Source organism: Diplotaxodon limnothrissa, linkage group LG7 (genome assembly GCF_057381915.1).
Source record: "Diplotaxodon limnothrissa isolate DT_005_m linkage group LG7, D_limnothrissa_male_GT1.1, whole genome shotgun sequence".
NCBI classification, from domain to species: Eukaryota; Metazoa; Chordata; class Actinopteri; order Cichliformes; family Cichlidae; genus Diplotaxodon; species Diplotaxodon limnothrissa.
Genome location: NC_140602.1, coordinates 35757019 through 35781277, shown reverse-complemented (window position 1 = coordinate 35781277; position 24259 = coordinate 35757019). Strand labels below are relative to the sequence as shown.

Sequence of the window (24259 nt, the reverse complement as noted above, 5' to 3'; positions counted from 1 at the left end):
ATATGGGTTTTCATGTGTCTAGATATGCATGAGTGCTTGTGTGTGCTTCACTCGTCATGCACATCAGTTAGAACGACAAATCTGTGATTAATTCCTGTTATGGTGTGCGTCTCTGGGCTTACCAACCCCTCACTGAGTCAAGTGATGTCATGTTTTTCTTCAAAAGCATCCATATCATGAGCCGTGCCTTTCTACTCTATGTTATGTGTTACAGCTGGTGGTGCACCTTGCCAGCCACTGACCACATGAGAGTCATTGAGATAATTGTTTGAGCTACTGCATGTGTAGCCATCTTGCTAGCAGCCATTTCAGTCAGACATAAATAGGTGCGATAGCAAAGCCGTAGATGCAGGCTGGATTTTTTTTTTTTCAAACATCTACAGTGTTTGTTATTCTGAGTCACCTTGGCTTTACTGTATTTCTCTTCTCATAAATATTTATGAACGGGGGGTGGCTGCTGGTTATTGTGAGCTCTTATTAATTAATTTGTCAAGTGAGTTGTCCAAACATGCAAGTGTGACATCCTCATCCAGTGACCATAAACTCAGATCACCTGTAGCTGTTTGTCGGTTCTTCTAATAGTTTTTTTTTGGCCACCAAGATTAATAATTTTAAAGAAATTCCATTTTAATAAAACTAATTTACTTTAAAATGCTATAATGTCCCACTCTTTGTTAATACATTTTTTTTAAAGAAAGAAAGAGAAACACAGACATGCAAAGTCATGAGGAGAATGGCTGCATCCATGAGACTTTTTACTTTTACTGTTGTTTTGACAACTGTGGACTCATAAGATTATTCTCACACAACGTCCACGTGCCAAAGGCCACTCGTTGCATAAATTTGTCCACCTCAGCAGCTTTTCTACAAAGTGGTATTAATTAATGCCACTGGCTGGTTTAAATACTGCTACCTGTGAGAAAACATGAATAGCAAGCTACTAATTGTACAGAATAATGTATTTTTCAGTTTTCAAGTTAAAAAAAGATTGTTTTCTTCATACTGACAGCTCACTCTGTTATGATTCTTACTTTAATTTTTTTGTTTTTATGCTCGAATTATTGTGGATGTGTTCAGATTCAGCTAACAATACTGAGTATTCAGAGTACTCCAGAGTTCACTTACGATGATTTTGGCTAAGACAAATTTTATACTTTCTCAACACCAGGACTGAGACTCCTGTAGGGACCACATGCCCACAATCGTGTGGTGCAAAGAGTGTGAGACCTGTGACAAAACCTTGAGAGATAAACACAGGAACACTGAAAAACAGCCTAATGGTATACTAACCACTGACACTATTAAGTTGTAAAGCATGAATTCAATACAGAAGAAACACAAAATTAAGAGTAGAAAGCTGTTGTTTCATGCAGGAAAATTAAGTCTGCATGACTGCAGTGTGATTCAGCAATGACGTTTCTTAATGCACATCTGCCAGCGAGTGCCAGCGAGCTACATGCAAGATGCAAGCCTACCCACTGGGAACTATTTGGAGTTTAGAGGCGTTGTAGTAATTTACGCTCGTAGAGAGGAGGAAGAGGAGGAGGAGGTGGGGATCACACTATCTTGTGCTTTGCAGACTGACTTTAGCTCAGGAGGAAACTTAGACAATAATCTGCTGATTGTTTGGGTGGATTTAAAGTTGGAAACAAACATAACAATATGGTCTGTTTGGTAGATATGAATGACATTGATTGAGAAAAGAATAACCAAATCAGCCTGGTGTTCCAGTCGACAACAGCTAGAATTACAACCAAACCAATCATAGCTTATTCATGAGGTAGACAACCTTCATGCGCCAGAAAATAGCAACAGAGAAATTGCAGAAAGAGTGTGGATGAGATGAAAGTAGCTGAAAGTAGATACTTCTTCACATACAGACATATATAATGTTTATATTTAATTTATAATTTTAACAACAATTTCACATAATCTATTGCACAATATGAGCAGTTTGTAAAATACTGCAGGAAAGCCTTTTTAAGTCGTTTGCTCTTTTTTCATGGTTGTCTTTCCTTTAACTGACCATATAATCTTTTTATTGACTCATCCTGGTGCATCGGAATGATAGTCTGAATTTCTGGGACTGAGTCATTGATTGCACAAAACAAGCAATTTAAAGACACTGACCTATGAGATTTAGAGTTAAAATCCAGCAAATATGAAAAAGTTCCCATCTGACGCCCTTGGATTCTGCTGATTTTTCTTTTACTTTAGTGAAGGCATCCAAAATGTACCTTTATACAATGAAACATTCATTTTTCAATGTTATAGACCTACACAAAGGTGAATCAAAACTTTGCACTATTTTTCCAGCAGTTTTGAGCAATTATACCTTAGCAAGCACAGAAGACAAAAACACATGACATTTTCAGGGTCAAAAAGCACATTTAAGCCCTTTGTAAACTGCAGCCAAAATAATTTTACACCCACTCCAAGTGTCACTATCTTGCCTACAACAAAACTTGAGCATTAGTGTCATGGGACATAATTTCAGAAGCACAGCTGCACCTTTTGATACCCATGAAGTAGAGTAGCAAAAAGCAGTCTTTTCATAATTCCCTGGAGAAAAACAAAATGTACTTTTTAAGGTTAAAAGGGTCACCGTGTGGGATATGTGGCTATTATAGCATCTGAAAGGTCTCCTTTTTACCTAGGTTTTGATACCAGATTTAGCTTCTCTTCAAGATTCCTTCTGTGCCAAAATAATTTTCCAACAAAGTCATATTTGAAAAATTTGAGATTCTGTTTTCTGAAAAAAAAAAAAAAAAACTAAAATCAAGCTGCAATCTGAAATTTCACACAGCTATCTCCTGTACCTATAAGGTCTCAGAAATGCTGGAAGTAAAAGTATTTTTTGGGCCTGTAAGACAGAAAACATTCATAGCATGAAGATACAATTTTGTATGCACTCACTGTTTTCTCATGAAATGACCCTGGCTATTTTCCCTACTTTACTAACATAGACTGCGTGATCAAGGGGTGGATCGAATAAATACACACAGTTTAATCAATAATGAAAGCATTATTAGTTTCAGCTCCATTTCACTTTGTATTCCTGACCACATCCATGTGAACGTGAGTGGGAAGAGGAAAAAGCCAGCAGCGTTCCCTCCCGCTGCTCGGAGCTCTTATGTGGCCACCAACAGACAGTGCAGGGCTGGAAACAGCCTGCTACAACATGGCATCAACAGCACTCAGCCAGCCCCTGAGAACATGCAGTGTTCAGCAGAGCACTCACTGAAGAGATCACTAACTGGCTAGAAGGCACTAAAAGAACAGACAGGCCACCACACACTATATACACGAAAACCAGTTCAAGCTCGCAGCTGCCCAGGTCCCTGACCACATCTGTCAGTCTGATTATATTGACATAAGGGTCCATAAAAGCAAGGAAAAAATCCAAAGTGGGAGCACGCTAATAATTGAGTCTGTAAACAATTTACTGTGTCCACTGTACATGGACGTCAATATGCTTTGAGCTAAACGCTAACTCAGACATGTTTTTTGTCACAGCCAAAATCACGACACTCCCGTTACGAAATGTGAATATTAACATCATCATCTCGAAGAAGGACCAAATAGACAGATGGTTTGAGAAAGGAGTGAAGGAGACCACCTGGGAACCAGCTGTAACGCAGTCCAAAAATCCCTTCCAAAGTGTTTCAAACATGAAGCCCCACTCGCGACTTGACCCATGTGACTTGTTCCAGTAGACCATGTTAACCACATACTTGGATAAGCAAAGAAAAACAAGCTTTACATCGCTCCCTAGCGAGGTAGAGCCAATCATGCATCATGAGCAATACAACACAATGCTTGTTTTTAAAAAGCAGCACGTTCATGGACAAAGCCTGGTAATACTGGGATGGTGTTTACTTAATATTAAATGATGTCATGGTGGCACATGCATCCTTCACAGTTATAGTTTATAACTTCCACCATCAAAGATTTACTATAAGGTTAAAGGAAAATGTGAATACTTGATTATGTGTCGAATTAACATTTTGACCTGAGGATTGGACTAGATGAAAAATCAGGTAATAATAATAATATATCCTTACTATACAGAAGCCATCAGCAGTTTCTACCTACTGGTGACAGAAGCTAATTACTAAATTCAAACATAAAGCCAGACACGCCCAAAACAAAAGAAAAGTTAACCCAACATTGCGAGGAAAAACATTTTTAAAATGTGCAAGAAGACCGAAATATGACACTCTTAAAATAACATTTAAAAAAGATGAAATGATATATTACATAAAAGCAGGCTCAGAAAAATGTGCTTTAACAAGTGATTTGAAGGACGCCACCGAGTTTGGAGGCAGTATTTCTTCAGGCAGGTCTCTGAAAAGTTGAGGGGCCCAGATGGTAAAAGCAGGGTCACCTTTAGATTGAAGCCTTGACTTCAGGGCTGCACATGAGGTTATAAGGAAGCAAACTCACTCTCATGCAGTCAACATTTCTGCTGTGTAGCTTGGTGGTCACACCCAGACGTGCTGGGTTTTCAAAGTTATGAATGAATGAATGAATGAATGAATACGAACATGTTTCAGGTGACATGAGATATGAGAAGCCAAATCAGACAAACACTATTTAACCCTGGACTTAACCTGAGCCCACAGCTGCAAGTAAAACACAGCAGGTGTATGAAAAACAAGCACAAAGACACAAAACAGTCCATACAAAGCGCACGTGTAACTTCAACAAGTCCATGACTGAAAGACCTACAAGATCAGACAGCAGCACTTTGGCTGCTGTTCAAAGGTAACATTTATTCATGCTGTTGGTTGCGGGGCATAAGCTAAAGTGACCTGTCTTCTGTAGTCTCTGCTGCTATACTTTGAAGCCTCCCATTGTGTTAGCCCGTTGCCTGAGAAGCACATGAAAGGATATCGCAACTTTGAAGTCGACACAAGCTCCGACTCTCGCCCCAACCACTTACTGCTGGGGGCGTGTGTGTGTGGGGGGGGGGGCAACCGTGAATCAAACATTCAGATAAATAAATGAAAACAACTGGTCTGGCATTGTCTCTCTGGACATCACAGTGGGATTATTGTTCTCAGAGCCTTAGGCCGTGGTTGCCATAGTGTCCACACAGGCACTAAAAGGCCATGGGAGGCTTTAGTCAATAACAGTGACTGGTTATCAAAAAGGGCGTGCCCCCAATTTGGACAAAGGACAGAGATCTAAACGCAAAGCATACCAGGTCTGCTGGATTACCCAGGAGCCAAGGCCTTTAATTTTACCTGTTTTTGTATTATTCCATATTTACTATGTGTTTCTCCTTTGTGTGGATTTTTTTTGGTGTATGTTTTAATTTGTGAACCTTACATCTGAGTATTTGTATGGCCTTGCTGCAAATTAACTCTGTCATCACTTCATAAATTCTAAATGTAAAAGAAGCCACAACCACCAATCCAATGACTGCAGAATTCCTGTGCACAACACATAGTTTTGTAAGTCCTCTAACACAAATGTTAAGTTGTGTTAACTTAAGTTATCTATAGTACCTATCTACCTAATACTTTACAAGTATGTATTTCATTAATGAAAAGTTGCACACATCTTTATCTATTCAAGCAGGGCAGTACATAAACATATATACAGTGGTTGTTTCTTTAATTTATTGTCTTAGTTTGTCAAACTGGGGAAAGATTTCGAATGCCATTACACACAACGTCATTTCTGCAAACTAACATCTGTAAATATGCAAAGTGGACTTTGTTTTCCTGGCAAACATGCAAACCGCTATCGCGAGTTTGCTCAAAAACTTTTCTGCTGTTTTCCCTCAAATATTTGCTTATTCAACTTTTACAGTGTAGCCATCTTCATGAATATGAAATAACAGATGTAACACTAACACACTGGATCCTACGCTCATCTCACAGTCTTCTCACAGCCTCACAACCATAATCTACTTCTCCTACAACTTTCCGTAGTTTTTACAGTAGCTGGCCTATTGGTGTAGCGAAGATAATGGAAGGTTGTGATAAATGCGTGCATGTTTGTTTTATTTTAAATTACAGCCTTTGATTTTATTTTAATTTATGTTTTCTAGTAAACAATTACTAATAGATTGAAAGTAGCAGGCTGTACTGTATCAGAAGGTTTGATTTTTAGTGTTGACTGCAAAATTTGTCCTTTCCATCTATTTTCCTCCACTTATCCAAGTCCTTCCCAGCTGTCATAGGACAACAGGCACAGTACATGCTGGACAGGTCTCCGATCTATCACAGGCTTCACGCTCACACGCACACCTGTGTTCAGTTTTGTCAGGGACCTATGCAGGCACAGGGAGAACACACAATCCACACCAAATGTACTATTCAACAAATGAAATGCAAAATTAGGCATTAAATCTATTTTATAGACCCAGTACTGTAATATATGTGCATACAGCATGTTAAATATGAGGTAGGGCCTCCTCTGGGCGTGACACAAGCTGCCACCCGTCTCTGCATCAACAGCACAAGTGTCCGAATCCGTTGTTGAGGATTTGCTCTCCGTTCCTGGATGAGTGCCCTGCAGTTGTGCAACATCACTGATTGTAGCTGCCTCTGATCAAGGCATTGTCCTGCCAGTACAGTCACAGGGTGGAGCAGCTCATCTCCACCAAAAACAATCAGATGATAGATGGTGCTGTTGTGGACATGCAGCACTGACATGCATACCAGCATCCAGTATGTCAGCGGCCTGCGATTTATGTTTGTACAAAAGTATTCCTGTGAAAGATATGATGACATCATACATGACTCAACTATGTCATTTTAGTCCCTAGCAGCTTGGTCACCTGAGGGTTAAATTACATTGATATAATATGAGATTAAGAATGAATGTGGTGAAGATTTTATCTGTGTTTTTATAATTCTCACTTTATAATGGCAAACACTCCAGAAAAGAAAGTGTTTTTCTAAGCAGAGCAGGCTTCCCAACCTTTGTCTTTATGTCACGGACGCTGCTGTGCTCAGCATGTGAGTGTCCGTGTCTGGCTCCTCATCAGGGCTCCGTGTTCCTGAGCAAGCTAGCTCAGTGTTATATTGATTAAGCCTGTGGCAACACAGGCAGATTTATTCTCTTATTAGGAGCTCCTAATGCCTGATCAGGACAGATTAAAGGTCTGCCACTGCCTTCAGCTACACTATCATTTAGACCCTCTCATTAGGATTGGATGGCTGTATCAACATAATTAGCCTGAGGACGAAGCACTGGAACTGTACAACTGGCAGACAACAAACACTGATTCCCAGCATAGTGGGAAAGTGGGAAAATAAGCTATTGACTTATTGATGACATAAGATGATTAACAGAGCATGACTGAAAATATTTTAATTCCAGGGAAAACAGAATTACTTATTTCTCCATATCCTGCAGTACAGCCACAGCCACATCCTGTCAGAATACATCCTACATTAGACTTCAGCCCAAGGAGATCAATAGAAACTACAACCAGTCGCTTTTGACTGATTGCCTGGCATTTTTAATATACATGTTTTATCAATCATTTATGCAGCTGCCACTAACATCCAACTGAAGGAGCATTATGTTTGTTTTTGATTGATTTTTCTTTTTTTTAAACTCTTGCTACACAAACTGCTTTCATTTTATTATCGTTTCATCACCGAGATACTCTTCAAAAATAAATTTCAGTGGATGTAAATGCAACACGTTTAAATCAGGGATATTAAAACCACCAGTTTAAGGTAATATATGCACTTACAAATTCACAATACATTTTTTTTTCTTAGTAGCTAGATTTGATTTGATTTGATATTAGTATTTTGATTGGTTTGAGGTTTGGATTTATTTTGCATACTCTCACATGTTTTCATAATTTTTTCAGTTTTCTGATAATTTACTGGACAAATAATTCAAAAAGCATAGGTCTCATCATGTGGGAGAGACGTATTAAAGGTTTCCTTTTTCCTAGATTTTGATATTAGCTTCATCTTCCAGCCGCATGTCAGAATAATTTTCTAATGGCTTAGTTACACTATAGTAAAAGTAGGATGGTAACCTCCATACAGCTGGAAATAATTTGCTGTCAGAGACCAACTGCAAGTAATTGTGGTGACCAACTGGTCACCAAGAGGTTGAACATGTAACACCTTCAACCTCATGGCACCTGCTTTAAATCAGAAAATGACTGCATGTCGCCTGGTGGGAGGCAGTCTGCTTCCAAACAATCAGTCTCTCTACCGTCACACTCAGGGCATTTTCACATGTATAGTTCATTTGCTCTTGTCTCAATCACTTGATGACTTCGTAAACTTGTAGCTTTTTCTCATGGTTTGGTTTCCTTTCACACTGGAAAAAACTGAATACCATGCATCACTATATACCATGTGACAATGTTTAATCTGCTTATTGGTGAGATGTGCCTGCAGCGGGAACAACAAAAGCAAACACAGGAAGAAGATGTGTTCTGGCCCAGTGGATAACCTGGAGAATTTACACCTTTCCTACTATAAACAAACTATTCTGGAGTTCATTTGAAACTAGACCAAGGAGCATAACTATTAAGCCTGCGCCTAGAAGCGTAAGCCATCTGCGATTTATCTCTTTGCTAAAGGAGATTTGAATCAACTGATTGTATTCCCATATGTCCTGCAGAAACTACATTTATGGAAGACTTCCTGTTTCAAACATACGAGGTTTTGGCGGGATTTGTGAATGTGAGAAGTTAATGTGAAATTCTGTGTACGTAGAACAGGTAACTGACTTTGTCTTATTACTATTTTATCATTGTCTTGGCAGACCAAAGTTGCTGCGAGTGGTCAAAGACCTGGTCCCTGTTTTTGAAGCAACCATTTTAAAAGGCACAAAGATCACAAATTCATTGCACAAAATAGTGCTATTTTAGTCAGGTGGGAGGCACCTGACTGTGGATGACCATGTGGAAAAGTAAGAAGTTCAATAGTTTCGTTTGTTTGTTTGTTTGTTTGTTTGTTTGTTTGTTTGTTTGTTTGTTTGTTTGTTTGTTTGTTTGTTTGTTTGTTTTTTAAATCAAAATAGAAGTTGGAGACTTGTTAAAGTTATGTAAAGGTAACAAAAAAGAAAAAAAATTATGCACAGTATCAGTTCACATAGGTCTGCAACTAAAGTTAAGCTACAAACTGATAACCTGATGATCAGATCACATGATCTCAAGCAAGCCTACATCAGATGACGGCTCAGCTGACCTAATCAGTGTCAGGTGTCTTGTCACTGAGCCCCACTCTGGTCTAAGCTGGGAGCGTCTTGCGGCTCTTCATTTGATTCTGACTGAAATAAAGTTGATTATTTTACTTGAAAAAACCCCCCACATAAGTAGTTAATATTAAGACTTATCTTAATAAACTGATATAATATACGCCCATACAAAAATGTAGAACAGGGATTTTTGTTTTTTTAGTTGATTAACAGGGAATTTTTATGAGTGTATTATTATGATCACTAATTCTTCCCTATATTGACAACACAGAGTGAAGCAGAGGCTTTTTAACACCCAGGTGAGCAGTAAAATCCACTTAATCCTCTTAAATTCATCTAAGAGGGGTGAATGTCTGAGGACATGTGGTTAGCCTTCTATCATTTGCCATTAGGATCATTCATCCGATTCCTCCTCCTGTGACCCAGTGATCCATCCAGAGGTGATCTGATTGATTTCAGATTGATGTGGGCTCAGTTCGAACACCTTCATCCCGCCCCACCCCCGCCTCAACCCAACCCCGGTCCCACAGGGGCGTGTCGAGCAGAAAACAAACAGCGTGTCACACACAAGCTCGCACACACACACACACACACACACACACAGAAACCCCCGATTACATCGAAGCACATTATCTACTGAGGTTGCTTGGCAACCAAACGGAGACACACACATCACAACATAATGGCTAATTTGTATCCAGCTGTGTCAGCAACGGGTAGACAAACCTGAAGAGCCATTTCTCTAGCTTTAGTTTCTGGAGCAAAGAAAAGCCCTTCAAATAAAAAGCTGGTTTTGATACACTGTAAACAAAAAGCTATTGATTGAAATCAGTGCATAAAAGTTTAAAATGCATAAAAAACATACTTCTTTATGGCTTATTAAGCATAAAGACCAAAACACAATGCAAAAGTGTGATCACCACTGCCATTTTCAGATGCAGATAGTTAAGGATCCCATCAACTGTCTCTGAAGTTAAAGCTATTGTAATGTTTTACAGTCAACCATGGCTAACATGCAGTACTTTTCAACAGTCTTGAGCAATCACTCATTTCCCTATACTATTTAGAACTTAAAAAACAAACAAACAAAAACATACATAAGGACACATAAGATCAGTCTGAGGACAGGTTATAACCACCTGACCTATCTTACACTGTAGGTTGGAAATTATGTTTCCCAGGTGAAAAATGACCAGATGACCAGACAGTTCTTCAGCGTCAATCATAACAGGTTTGCAAATGTCAATAATTAATAAATAGCAATGAAAGTAACTTTAAACTACACCGCAGGATACCTTTAAAAACACATGTTGTGCTCTGAGTCTGAGAGACTCTGATTATTAAATATCGTGGCCAATGACATTGAGACCTGCTAAAAAACAGAAGAAGACGTCAGTCGACATGCCTCTGTATGCTCTGATCTTCTAACAGAAACTCTTTGCCTCAACAAGTACAGCAGGGAGAGAATAAATGTAATCATAGATTCTAACTATTTTCCTGATTCTATGCCAAGAGAAGGCAAAAGAAGGTCTGAAATGTGCTCTTTATGGCATGACACGACTGAAAAAGAATAACTGTTCTGAGACGCATGAACCAAATCTGTCATTTGAGCCTCCCTTACCTGCATTGATTCCAGCTGTTGTGTTTTTATTGTCACCTGTCAACACTTACAGCCCTGTTCTGGTTTCCATTTAAAATCCAGCTCAATTTATTCCCTTTATTGACATTTTGAAAAAGCCATTAGCTATCACCGGAGTCCAATCAAAAGCTCATAGAGTACGAATGCCGGACATCATCTCTCTGGGCATGCATTTATTAAAGCAAAACAGGCATTTATCAGCACGTTTCTAATATTGTATGACTGCTGGTTGGGGACATTGTATTGATACTCTAACCTGACAAAAATCAAATATTTGTTCCCTCCTGGGAGTCACTAGTAACCCAGTCAACATGGATCAATATCATATTTGAAAAACTGCAATTTCTCCAATGGCCACATGAGGCTGGTTCCAGAAGTGAGTCATTCCCCACAGTTTCCACATTAAAATGTCCAACTTGTTTAAAACATTCACAACTCATTTACACCTTCATGACAAACGTGTGTATTCAGTTTTTCCATAAATCTGCCTTTTAAATTGCATTTTGTCTTAAATGTATGCATTTGAGAGCATTTCCATTGTCTTTACCTGGCAAAAAAAGGCTTGTTGTGTGATTTGTACTTAAAAGCCCATCAAAGAAATCTGTGCTCCTATTTTCATAGTTCACCTTCTTATATTTTATCTGTACATTACTGACATCTGAGTCTTTCCAGGTTTGCAATCCATGACCCTAAAACTCCACTGTAACATCCTAACACAGTCAGTTCTGGCTTGCAATGGCGACAATGCTAAAAAAAACTGATGGGCACTTTACAGAATAATGGGTGGAGTCACAGTGGCTACATCTATCTTTCATATGCATTTCAATATCAACATTGATGGGGTTTTCCAAGCTCTGGGTAACATGTTTGTTAGGCTATGATTTCATGTTGAGTTGAGGACACAAGTGCAGATGCATAGAGGCAGGTACAGGTGAACTTAAAGTGAGCTGTTCATTACCAGACCAGTCGTTGAAACAAAAGTCTCAAGGGGAACACTGGAAACAAGGAGCAATCTACACTGGGGAATACAGGCTAATGAAGTATGGAAACAGGTCCAAATGTGGGAGTGGGAACACACCTGAAACTCAGATTAAAACAAGACTGGGGAAAGTAAAACAGTACACTAAACACATGGGACACGGACTACCAGGAAAACAGGAAACCAAACTGAAGGAGACTTGACACAACAGGGACAGAACAGAATTAATGCACTAAGCAAAAAGATACATGAATATAAACTCAAGGAAAACCAAGAATAACAGATTTATATACATTTACCAAAAAAACAACAACCTCTAAATCACTGGGTAACAGAGCCAGGACCATAACAATGTTATCTCAGAGGACTCCAGTGTTCGGATAAATATCTGTGTCCTTATGGTAGAAATACACTTCTTACTGCATTACCAAATCCCCTAATGAAAGATTGTGTCCTACTCGCTTTTAGGTGGAATAATTACAGCAAAATGTTAAACTTTTTAAAATGCGTTTCATAAAAACACTAAATGTTCTGGCACTGAGTGGCTCTAACCACAAGGCACACAATTGTTTACATTGTGCCAGTTTGTGGGTTTTTATTGTGCTCTATAAACAGGAAGTTGGTTAGGACATTAATTCAAGTCGATCTGTTCTGTTCATTTCCAGCTCCAAAACACATTTTACTCATGAACTCTGTTTGAGCAGCTTTGCATTATTCACACTCAGTGATGGGAATAACGGCGTTACAAGTAACGGCGTTACTTTTTTTCACTAACGAGTAATCTAACTAATTACTATTCCTATCGTTACAACGCCGTTACCGTTACTAACAAGAAAATGTGGTGGGGTCCCGTTACTATTTTTCAACAAACAGACGGTTGAAGCTGTCTTCAGTTTACAGTATCAGTTGCACGGAAGTAGCTGTAAGTAATCTGGACGCTACAGCTTTGAGCAGCTGCGCGCGGTCCCATGGGTGGCAATCACTTTCTTGCAGACGATCACTTTTTGGCACAACACCTGGAGCTAAGGGGGCAAAACAATCGCACGAGTGCTGCTGTTTGACTGAGGAAGAATAAAGTAGTCGTGGTAAGTCAATCACATGACCACTTCAAGATGACAAAGCAACAAGGTGATATAGTTTTTAACTTGTGTTGATAGGCCACGCAAAACCAGAGTCATGATAAACAATATATACGCAGCATTTTTTCCTGAATAGTTTCGTCACATTTACTGTCTAAGGACAGCGCAGCAAGCACTCTCTGCTTATGAGCAAAAAAAACAAAACAAAAAAAAAACGCCCTTTCGTGTTGGTGGAGAAATGCACCATGTCGACCAATCAAAAAATGATATGGCAACATGACATTTGGTTGTTTAGGAAGACGGGGAAGTTTTAGGAGTGATGATGATGAGAGAGAGAGAGAGAGAGAGAGAGAGAGAGGAGGGGGGAGAGAGAGAGAGTTTTGAGATGTGAGATATTTGTTAGGTTTAGCGTGTTTGTAGTGTGTAGTTAATGTGTTGTCTTGTGTAGTTAGTGTGTTGTCTTGTGTAGTTAGTGTGTAGTGTTGTGTAGTTAATGTGTTGTCTTGTGTAGTTAATGTGTTGTCTTGTGTAGTTAATGTGTTGTCTTGTGTAGTTAATGTGTTGTCTTGTGTAGTTAGTGTGTAGTGTTGTGGATAGTTTTGTGCTGTTTGTCAGAACAATGAGGTGACTGCTGTCTCCAGGTAGAAAAAGGAGTGATACACCTGCTGCTGTCAGACCTGCAGGTATCAGGCTGTGATGTTCTCCTTTATAGTGAACAGAAATTTTTTTTTTGGAGTGGCACAAATAATTTGTGGCATCTTATTGATGCAGAACAGCTGATTGTTATACAAATAGTTTGAAATGGTTATTAAAAAGGGTAAAAGGTAAATGGCTGCAAATAACTTTGTTGTTTGCAAAACTTATACATATGATTTTAAAATTGACAATTTATATTTGCATTTAAAGTTATGAAGTATGATTCATTAAACATGTTTGTGGTTGTTACAGTAAAAATATAACTTTTTTTTACTCGGATTTTATGTTTTCTGTCTGATTTTAGATCAGTTGTGTTAATACAGTATGTCAAAATGAAAACATAACTGTAAATTCAGACACGTGAGGTTGTGCTGAAAAGGATGATGCCAAACAAGGCAAAGTAAATAGTTTTTAAAGCTGAAATGTAGAGGGGAACTCAAAAGTAGTAAAATGGCCAATTATACCCTGGACCCCAGAGGGTTAAACATTTTTTTTAAAGTAACGCAATAGTTACTTTTCCTAGTAATTAATTACTTTTAGAATATTGTAACTCAGTTACTTCTCTGAAGAAGTGACTAGTAACTATAATTAATTACTTTTTCAAAGTAACTTGCCCAACACTGATCACACTAATCTGCCTTATTATAACAATGCCCCCGCCCCAAGAAACACTCACAAAAAACCCCAAAAACACATAAATACTGTATACTTTACTTTATATATACTGTATAAGACAGACTCTTTGTCCCATAAAGACAACATTTCACCCTTAAAGACAAGCTTTGACATATTAACCCTTTAAGACCTACCATAGAACCAAGTCCGCCAGAGCTTATATTATATTTTTACATGCTGTGGAGCCATTTTTGGGAGCATTTCAAGTTGCTATACATCAATACAACCATTATAGCCCAGATTTTAATAATATGTATTCATTAAGTGCATAGTAATTACATAAATTGCAAAAAAGTGCAATAAACTACAAAAAAATTGAAAATCGTTTTTGATTTTTTAACATATATTTGTAGTTAGAGAAATTTAAGAGTCTTATCCCTCAAAACTGTAAATACAAAAAAGTTGCACAAAATAGTTTCCCACCACAGGAAATTTATTTTGAGTGTCTTCATAGTTTTATTTTTGAAATACACCAATTTTTATACACTGCAGGAAAAACGAAAATAAATATTATACTGCAAATTTGCAAAAAAGCAGCATATGCATCAAAATAAACTATTTCCAGCAGTGCAATATGAGTCCTAAGCATCCCAGAAACGACACAGAAAGTCATAAAGTCAAAGATAACTTTTAAAAAGAGCAGTATAGGCCCTGAGGCCCTGATCGCAAAAAAGACTACATTTCCGCGAAAATGACGTCACTTCCGGTTTCGGGCAGGTAATGGCGGAAATGCAAAAGTTCGCGCTGACGTCTATTCCAACGTAGGAAGTGTTACGAACAGCTGATCAGATCGGTAAAGCGTGTTTCTGGAATATTATGTTTTTGTTCCTGCAAGCGCTTTTTATGCAGTTTTTGCAAAGCTTTATGTGGAAGGAAACCGTGACCTAGGACAAGCTGATGGCATCAGATGTAAGTACAACTCCTCCGGTTTCATATGCAAAAAAAAATTTTGCGCTAGCTTACGTGATTGCAGTGCTACTGGGATTTAAAAATAGTTACGCATAACAGAGCGTTCCCGCTCCGATCGGCTCTAAAGGGTTAAAGGTGGCTTCCATGTGTAAGCAGCTCAGAAGCACTTTATGATTCATGTCTTTTGAAGAAATAGAGGTAATGACTGACATGTAAACCTGAAGACTAAACTCTTGTATCTGACCACAGTAAAAACAACACCAACTTAGAAACGTATTAATATCCTTACACCCTCTTCCTGTATTACACTGTAAGGACTTCTTACATCATCAAAAGGGAGTACTGTACTGCCCTAAGCTTTGAAATCCTAGCAGTAACTACTCAGTACTATTGGCTTGACCGTGTTCCCTGTCACTGACTCTTCATGGCTCCCCTCTGATGATAAGAAACACAGGCTATTACATCCCTGCAAAGGCCTAGAGCCTCAATGGCTTCCCTGCCGAGAAGCCACCAAGAGCTGCTCAAAAGAGGAAGAAAAGCTTTCAACAATAAAAGCATGTGTCACAGAGCGCCCCACTTAGCTAACAACTTCCAGTGCAGACATGCAATTACATCTGAAACTTATATAAAATGTGAAACATGCAGAATATTGAATATTGTACAGCCTAAGGTGGTATGTCAGCCCCGCATCAAAAGAAGGCAACCTCAAATTGTTAGAAACAAAGATGGAAGCCGCTCTGCGAGGACATGGCGTCTGTATGGTGTTGCCCAGGAACAGTGTTGAACTCAAGGACAAAGGCTAAAACCAGCAAATGCTCACATCACACTCCTTTCACTTCTTTCACAGGCTCGGGTTACTCGTTGAATAACAGACATGCTTGTGGGCACATGATCTAACCGGAAGGAGGTGATTCCACTACACTCCCTCTCAGGGTGCTCACAGATATGCACAAAAGAAACCACTCTTACTGCAATGTTTCCATCTCCAGCTGACACCCAGCGGGCGAGGGACTCACCCCGTGAGGACGACCACGAAGTCCATTACATTCCAGCCATTGCGGAGGTAGGAGCCTTTGTGAAATGCGAAGCCCAGGGCGATGATCTTAATGGCGGCCTCAAAACAGAATATTCCAATAAAGTAGGGCTCTGTGTCGTCCTGCAGAAAGACAGAGAGAATCAGAGAGGGGATGAGACCAGCAGAAGAATATCTTTTTGTTGGAGGTAGGAGAGTGTTTACTGAAGCATTAAGTCAAAGAGCAGGGGGTGAATAAAAGACAGGGAAAAAACTTCTTTCACTTTTTATGCCGGCATGAGCAGAAATGCAGGAATTGAAGCTCTCTTTTGGATGAAAAGACAGTAAATACTGGGAAAACAAATATCCACAAACGCAGGATGATCGTATGGGGGTATTGTAAATTAATGGCGCCCCAGGCGTGCACATTTAATGCATTCAAACAAAAAAATTTAGCTTCAAGTGAATGCAGACAACTACATGTGCAAACAAAAAATTGTCACATTAAATATCATCAGTGCTGCGTGACTCCAAAAAAAGGGCAACCTCTGCTGAGGCCATGCAACAGGGCACTTTAAATGGAATAGAGGGCCTTTCTGTCTCACCAGTGAGGTAACAAAACCAAAACTAGAGGTCAGGTAGAGTATCTGGCACTAAGAAATGGCCACTTAGGCTGACCAGAGAGGCATTTGAGATACTTAGCCTGATAGGGCAGCAACAACAAAGGCACTTGGCCATTTCTTGTATGACATAAGAGAAAAATAGGGAAGGGAAATCTTGCTGCGATTATGTTGGTAGATGGGCAGAAAGAGGAAAAGGTGAGGTGGGGACTGACCAGAAGGTCACTTAAAGTACTCGTGTAGCATTTGAGGTTCCTAATAAAGAATCAGATCCAACTGAAAGGAGTCTGAGTGCTTTATTTGCCCTTATTGTGTAAAATACAAGGCAAATGAAAGGCACCTTCTTAAGATCCTAACCACAGACTGTATATAAAAGATGGATGTAGCCACTATAATGTCATTGAATGGTTTGCATGGTGATTTGGAGCCAGACATAAGAGATGGATGGATGTCGCTGAGAAACTCTCATACAGTTTTTACTTGTGACTTATGAAGCTGCTAGAAAGCACAGCCTTGTTCTTTGTCTCTACTCTTATTGTGATGAACATTTACAAAAAGAAACATCCTGATATGTTTACAACCAGCTATTGAAGCAACAACCACATGAGAAAGGTGTTTACTGAGATCATGGATCATGTAATGAGCAGCTGAGCCATTTTTCCATAGATATCTACAGAGCTGCCCCCTGCTAACCATGAGAAAAAATTCAGGTATAAGACCTCAGATTAAAGACTTTTAAGTTACGTGAGTCTTTTATAGACAGTCATTGAAGGTTAGTTGGGCACAAGCATGGCATTAGAAACTTCCAGGGAAGAACTTGACCCAACCAGAAAAGAGGTTGGACTGTTCAAATGCCCTGCTCATGTGTCATGGGAAAATATAAGCAACCAACCAGGTTTTTAAGGTGTCAGCTAGAAGTGCCAAACACTGGAGCATTTGGACAGTCAAACTGGTGCTTAGAGCAACAACAGGAACACAAAAATGAAGCATCGCACTGGCAGGCAGGAGCAATTACAATAATTGGAGATAGCAGGGCCAAAAAGTCAGTTGGACCAACAAATAGGGCCAGTGGTCAGAACACATTGGAGCACATGGAAAGGCATTTAAGAGGCCCTGTGGCGTGACAGCCCATTCTTATTTCCTGGGTGTCAAATGCTGCCATTCTGTCACAGCTGCTGGAATCTCTCAGACACGAGGTCATGACGTGCTGGGATATAACCATAGTCACACTGGTTTCACATCCAGCTGGTCAATTATACATGTTTGTAAATAGCAGCTTAATGTCACACGTAAATGCACTTCATTTTTCAGCATGCTTCACTAATGCTGTGTATTATTAACCTAAACTAGGGGTGTCGAACATAAGACCAGCTTGCTAGAAATGCTGAAAGATTTCTTTCTTTCATACGGCAGCATGTCAATGTCATGTGAAAAGAGGTAATGTTGACATTGGACTTCCTTTTTCTCATAAGATATCTCAGGAATTAAATGCTACAACACCGTGAACTGTTAAACTCCTTTAGATGAACAGAAAGGGCCGTTTCACTGGTCCGGCCCTCTTAAGATGAAAGCAGGCTGTATAAGTCACAACACTATGACTTTTTCCTAAACCTCACCACGCAGTTTAGCCTTCTACTTTCACAAAATAAGTGTAAGTACAAAGTGAAGGAAAAGGAAACGAATCAGTAAGTGAAAACAAAGCAAATCAAACTGGGAAGCACAAAGTTCCCAAACAGGACACACACTGAGCACTGAACTTTAGGAGACGGCGATTATCTCCTGGCATCTAACGCTGCTGTTGCACAATGGCTGTAAGGGACGCCTGGGCAGTTTATGTGAGCACTGCACTACTCTCGAACCATGTCAAACAAGCAGCTCTGGGTCACAGTGGAATAATTTGCACTACGTGGTTGAGCTAACCCTAGGATGTGCTGCAAGTAAAGGAGCTAGCTCTGGCCTGTGTGGCAGGACACTCTTTGCCTTTGCCTCCCCATTAATATCTCAGAGAGCCTGAAGCGACGCACAGGGCACGAGCAGAGGATATCTCACGCCTACACTTTGCCTTCTCTCCCCCCTCCATTTTTTGTATCTCTCTCTCTTGCTCCCAGCATGCTACAAGCTGACAGACAGTGCCCCCAACCCCCAGCCTCACCCAGCCTCCAACGTAAATAATCACATAAAAGCAGTGTGACAGGCCCGTGCACTATAAGAAGGGTGACCTTTTCTATACCCCTGAGTGAGTACAGGGAGCACATGATATAGATATGTTGGATGAGAGTTACTGAGGTGGTGGAACAAGAATGGGTTGGGGTTTTTTATAATTGAGGAACAAATTAGTGGCTTCTAGGCTATTAATTATAATAATTCCAGTGCCCTATAAAAGGACAATAATCATACATAAAGAAATTGAAATCTTTACATACATAGCAGGAGGAATTTTGGGAATCATAAAGAAAAGCCTTCTGAAAACAGCTAAAGAATCCTCTGCGGATCATGGCATTAAAGCCCTGCAATGGATGTGATGTACTCTCACTGAATAGCTTCTATCATCACTTCCACTTACAGCATGCCTGCTGGTCTATTGACAGAGCTTCATAAACAACAACAAAAGAAAAACCTGATCCCTTGTTCTAATTAAAAGGCATCTTGTTGCATTACATCCTCGAGGTGGAGGAGGCAGCGAGAGGATGCTTGTTTTCCTTCTTTGTGTAACCACTCTAATCACTTCCTCGTGCGCGTCTTCGCTGCTGAATTAGCATCACGACCATCAACAGCAGCAAGGTGGATGAATATGTGAGGAATTCTTTGACATTTTCCACATCAAGCTGTTGCTCTTCGTAGCGCTCTTTGCCTTGCTATTTTTAAGGCTAAATTCCCCTTCGGCCACAGCACCCTCAAACTCAAGAGGAACAAGGTGCTGGAGCATGCAGCTTTGCATGCACAATTTCTGTCCCCGGCATATATCACACTTGACCTCGCTGTGCAGCAGTCTCTTTTGTTTCTCGTGTCTCTTTTGACTGGTCAGCAGTGCGACGTGACCGTCAGAGTTCAAATGCTGGTTTAAATTGCATATGTGAGAATGGCAGCAGGAGTTGTGATAGGATGAGGAAGAAGAAGAAGAAGGGTGGAAAAACAACCAGTCACAGCTAAACACACCAAATAAACAAAAGTAATTAAGCAAGTGCAGATCAATATTTGGAAAGATGCTAATTAACTAGTTGCTTACTCTTATTGATAGCTTATTGTGCAGGATCATTTATTAGACCATAATGAAGAGCTTTGTCTTAATCAATAACCACCTGATAACCATTTTTGATGTTCAGTAGGATATATTATTTCAGCATTTTTCTGCCTTTCCTTCTGGGATGCTCACTTTAGGGTTCATCACAGCAGGCCATTTGCCTCCTCTGTCCTCCTTCACTACATATGTGACCCTCGTCTGTGGTCTTTTTCTTTTCCTCTTGCCTGGCAGCTCCATCTTCAACACCCTCTGATTTCCACTCTCCCTCATCTGCACATCCAAACCATCTTAGCCTTGCCCCTCTTCCTTCTCCAAACTGCTCAGCCCGAGCTGTCCCCCTGATGTATTTGTTTCTAATCCAATCCCTCTTGCTCTGTCTTTCAACAAGGACTAACTGTTGCATTTTGAAAACATTGGTTATCGCTGTTTTCTGATACAGCTCAGTTTCCACAAACCTGCACTGCTCCTCCTAAGGCTACAGGGAACTGCTGAGTTTCTCACTCGTGATTTAATTTCTCTTTTTTTCCACATGATTGCAGAACTATCTCACTGTGGGTGTTACTTTCCTCAATTTAACATATTGCCACTTTTAGTGAATTTGTTCTTTCACTGAATCTGACTGGAAACTGTGCCTCTCAATAAGAAGAGGAGCTGCTAACTGCAGTAGTAGTGTGCCATGGTGAATTTCGAAAGTGTGAAGGAGGTTATTAAAGTGTCAAATACAAGTGAAGGAATCACTTTTGATGTTTACCACAAGAATGGACTTATATTTGTTAATAAGGATTGTAGTAGTGCCACGAAAGGCCAATACTGAGCATGCATAAATACGTAAAACCAATAAGCAGTAAACTGGAGATTAATAAGTGTCGAATAATTAGCAATTAGTAAATGTGTGCACTTAAAATAAAGTGTTGCCCAATATTTTTGTAAATCTGGCACCTCCGGGGAAGGGACAGAAAATCAACGTGTGAGGGATGCGACCTTAAAGAGATGGACTTACCAGGCGCTCTGACATGGGCGTCTTGTCACCGGCAGGTAGATGCTGCTCCAGGGCCAAGACGATGCAGTTGGCGATAATTGTGGCCAGGATCATGTACTCAAATGGAGTGTGCAGAGTTAAGGAGTAGTTATAAATGATGTCACATGTATTTCATTTCAGTATGTCTGCAAACCTTCTTAGCACTGATAAACTACTTTATACTGATGAATAAACATCACATTTTTGTAACTCATCTATTCTAATGGAATAAGGAAGCAGATTCATGGCGGTTGCACAGGAATAATCCTGCATGCCCCTGTGCTAAACTTGAATTTAGATGCATTCTGTCCAACTAAGCATAAATTTTCCATCAAGCTCTGGTTGAAGGCCTTTTGTGGAAAGAAAGCATCCTATACATGTGCTCATGATCCTTCCAGATGGTTGACCACTTCATTCTGTCATTCATTTTCACTCGGTCACTGCCCTGAGGGTCAGTGCCTATTGAGGGTCCATGAATCACAAGGGAATTGGAAGCTGATAATCGTAACAGCAAAGATATGGATAAAAATACTGAGCTGCTTTACATATCCTGAAAATTTCAGGAATGAGAGTGAACGCGGTGATTATTTTATTATCTTGTCCATATGGAATATCAGAGGTTCCGGTTCATATCAGCCCATAGAGGGCACGGACAAACTGATAAATGCTGTTATTTGATTAGAGCTAATGTTGTCCTCATTGTCGCCCACAGAGCAGATCCAGCTGTCTGGTCATGTTCATCACACAAGCCCTGTGGCTTCCCAGTCTAAACAATTTCAACACAGAAATATATAACCTCTCTCTGAGCTTATAACCTACAGTGGAGTCTTTAAGAGACATTAAAATATAAAAAAAAAATTTTTGGCTGTTTCTGGGACAACCAGGAGTAACAAGACACCAAGTTAAAACCTGAATCTTTGTCAGATGATGGCTGATTTTTTTTTGTTCCCCAGGTGTACTTTTTCCCCCCTTCACACAAATAAAGCCTGAATGTGATCAGAAAATAGAATTTAAACCCTCAGCAGCAAAAGTCGTGCCTGTTGTTTACATGCAGATATCAGTTTAGCTTTTTTTTTTACATTTTAAAAGTTAATGTTGCATTATATATATGAAAAAATGTGAAAATGAGATTATCATTATTATTATTATTATTATTATTACATCTGTAACTCTCTAAAACGTTTTTAACGTTTAACATCATTAAAACACAGCTACAAACCTACTTTAGGAGGGGAGTGAAACTGAGTCTTAAAATCGGGGGAGATGAGATTATTTCCTGAGATTTTTTTTTTATTGATTTTTTTTTTTTTTTTATAAATGAATGAAAGACTGAGAAACACGCTGCTGATGATCAAGTCTTTCGCTAATTTTAAGAGAGCAAACTGCGATTATAAAAGTGACCACGACTCCTCGAAGAGGACTTTTTTTCTTTTCTTTTTTTTCCCTTTCTTTCTTTTTTTTGCAGTGTGGAATAAACGGCGTGGAGCGGGGAGCGTGGGCGAGTTCAGCACCACGGAGAGGGCTCCCGACTAAGACAACGAGGCGTGCTGCTATCCTGGACGAGCTCTCTCTGTTTTTCTACTTAAATTAAACTGCCCCCCCCAACACAACACAGTGTAGGAGAGCACGGGGATAGGGCGGTTAAGCGCAAGCCACATCGCCCCTTTTACGCACGCATCTCTTCATTGACTCGTAGCTGTGCGGATCAATAGCGATGTTTGATCGTGATTAACCACTGCTGTCAGTGCCCAGCGAGCAGTTTACAGCTGACATACTGATAAAAGAACTTCTCGGTATATATGTGGGCGCCGGGAAGGTGGGGGTAATAAAAGAGGCAGCACAATAGGCGGATGTGAAGTCTTTTCACAGCCCGCTGCTGTTCAGAGAACAGCTTTGTGTCATGTTGAAGGGAGATAAGAAGCGGGGCGACAGGTGTAGCCAGCGTTGCGCGGAGGGGGATAAAGAGGGGACAGTGTGTTAGCGGCTACTCCACGGGCGTAAATAGCTGCACATTCAACACTAGAGAAGATAATCCACATCTAAACTTAATAGCTTGGCAAACAGGCCTGCAGGCGGTTGTGTGGCTCTGCTTTTCAACCACTGTGCCTCTAGGCTACAGATGCACCTGCTCTGTGCGTCAGGAAGGATATGGCCACTCTGTTATTCGCTTTGCATACTTCCTGATGAGGTTGTCCTCGCGGAAGATGAAGAGGGAGCGGTTGACGGTGAAGCAGTTTTGTTTGACAGGGTTCGGGTTGTAGATGGCCATCGTCCGGGCTCTCTGGGCCATCGACTGCTTGTACATCCTCTGCCCACCCGGAGCGCCACCACCCCGGGCGCCTCCTCTCCCAGCGCCCGGTCCACCTCTCCCTCCGCCGCCTGCGCTTCCTCCATAGCGGGTGGGTAGATCTTCTGCGAAGCGAGCCATTCTGGAAACGCACAGATCCAAAAGGGGAAATCCAAAGTGGTGTCAGTGGAAATGGAGGGGAGAAGCATCACAACAAACACGCTTCATACAAACCACTGCTCAGCGTTAGTGTGAGGAGAAAGCGCCGCGTTTGGGAAATAACAGATAAAAGGTGGCCTCACTGAAAACCACGCTCTCTTGATCCTTTCCATTCATTCATCTTCGGCGAAATTTAAAACGTTAAAGTTTTTGAGCCGCAAAGCACTTCCGATGTAAATCACTCAGTTGAGGCTGTTGCATCCATTACAGCTCAAAGTGGAGAAAAATCAGGCTGAAATAAGATGAGAACATCCTGCCTCAGTCCCAAATCCTGTCAGCATCGTCTCCAAACACCAGTTGAAATGTCAGGCGCTCAAAAAAAAAAAAAAATACCATGAGGAAAAAGAAAATCCTTTTTTGCGGCTTTTCCCCCAGCCGACAGCAATAATAAAACAAGCAAATCCAGCAGGAGTATTAGTCCTCTGATTTCTGTTTGGTCGCTCCCTGCATGAGGGGCTGTAGGTTTTATACCAAGTCCTCGGTGGAATAAGGAAGAGCGCACGTGACCAGAACGAGCCTATCAGTGACTGGAGCGCACAGACGCGCTCACCGTCTGCTGGCAGGTTATAATGAAGTTCAGAAAAGCCCTGAGGCTCGAACATTTCCCTTTTGGCACCAATGAGAGAAGATTAATGCTTATGAAAGACGAGGCTAAGATCCACCTTTAACATCTCACACTGCAAAACAGGTTGC

At 40.3% G+C, this 24259-nt stretch overlaps 1 protein-coding gene across 2 annotated transcripts in view; it reads right to left on the bottom strand.

Moving 5' to 3' along the window:
* cacna1bb (calcium channel, voltage-dependent, N type, alpha 1B subunit, b) overlaps nucleotides 1-24259 on the bottom strand; it is a 232754-nt gene that overhangs the window by 203272 nt on the left and 5223 nt on the right. For both annotated transcript variants that reach the window (XM_085359644.1, XM_085359642.1), the window contains exons 3-5: nucleotides 23211-23489; nucleotides 21043-21148; nucleotides 16186-16325 (exon numbers count right to left, since the gene is read on the bottom strand). In XM_085359644.1, the coding sequence (XP_085215770.1) occupies nucleotides 16186-16325; nucleotides 21043-21148; nucleotides 23211-23489 (525 nt within the window). The remainder of the gene's footprint in view (nucleotides 1-16185; nucleotides 16326-21042; nucleotides 21149-23210; nucleotides 23490-24259) is intronic.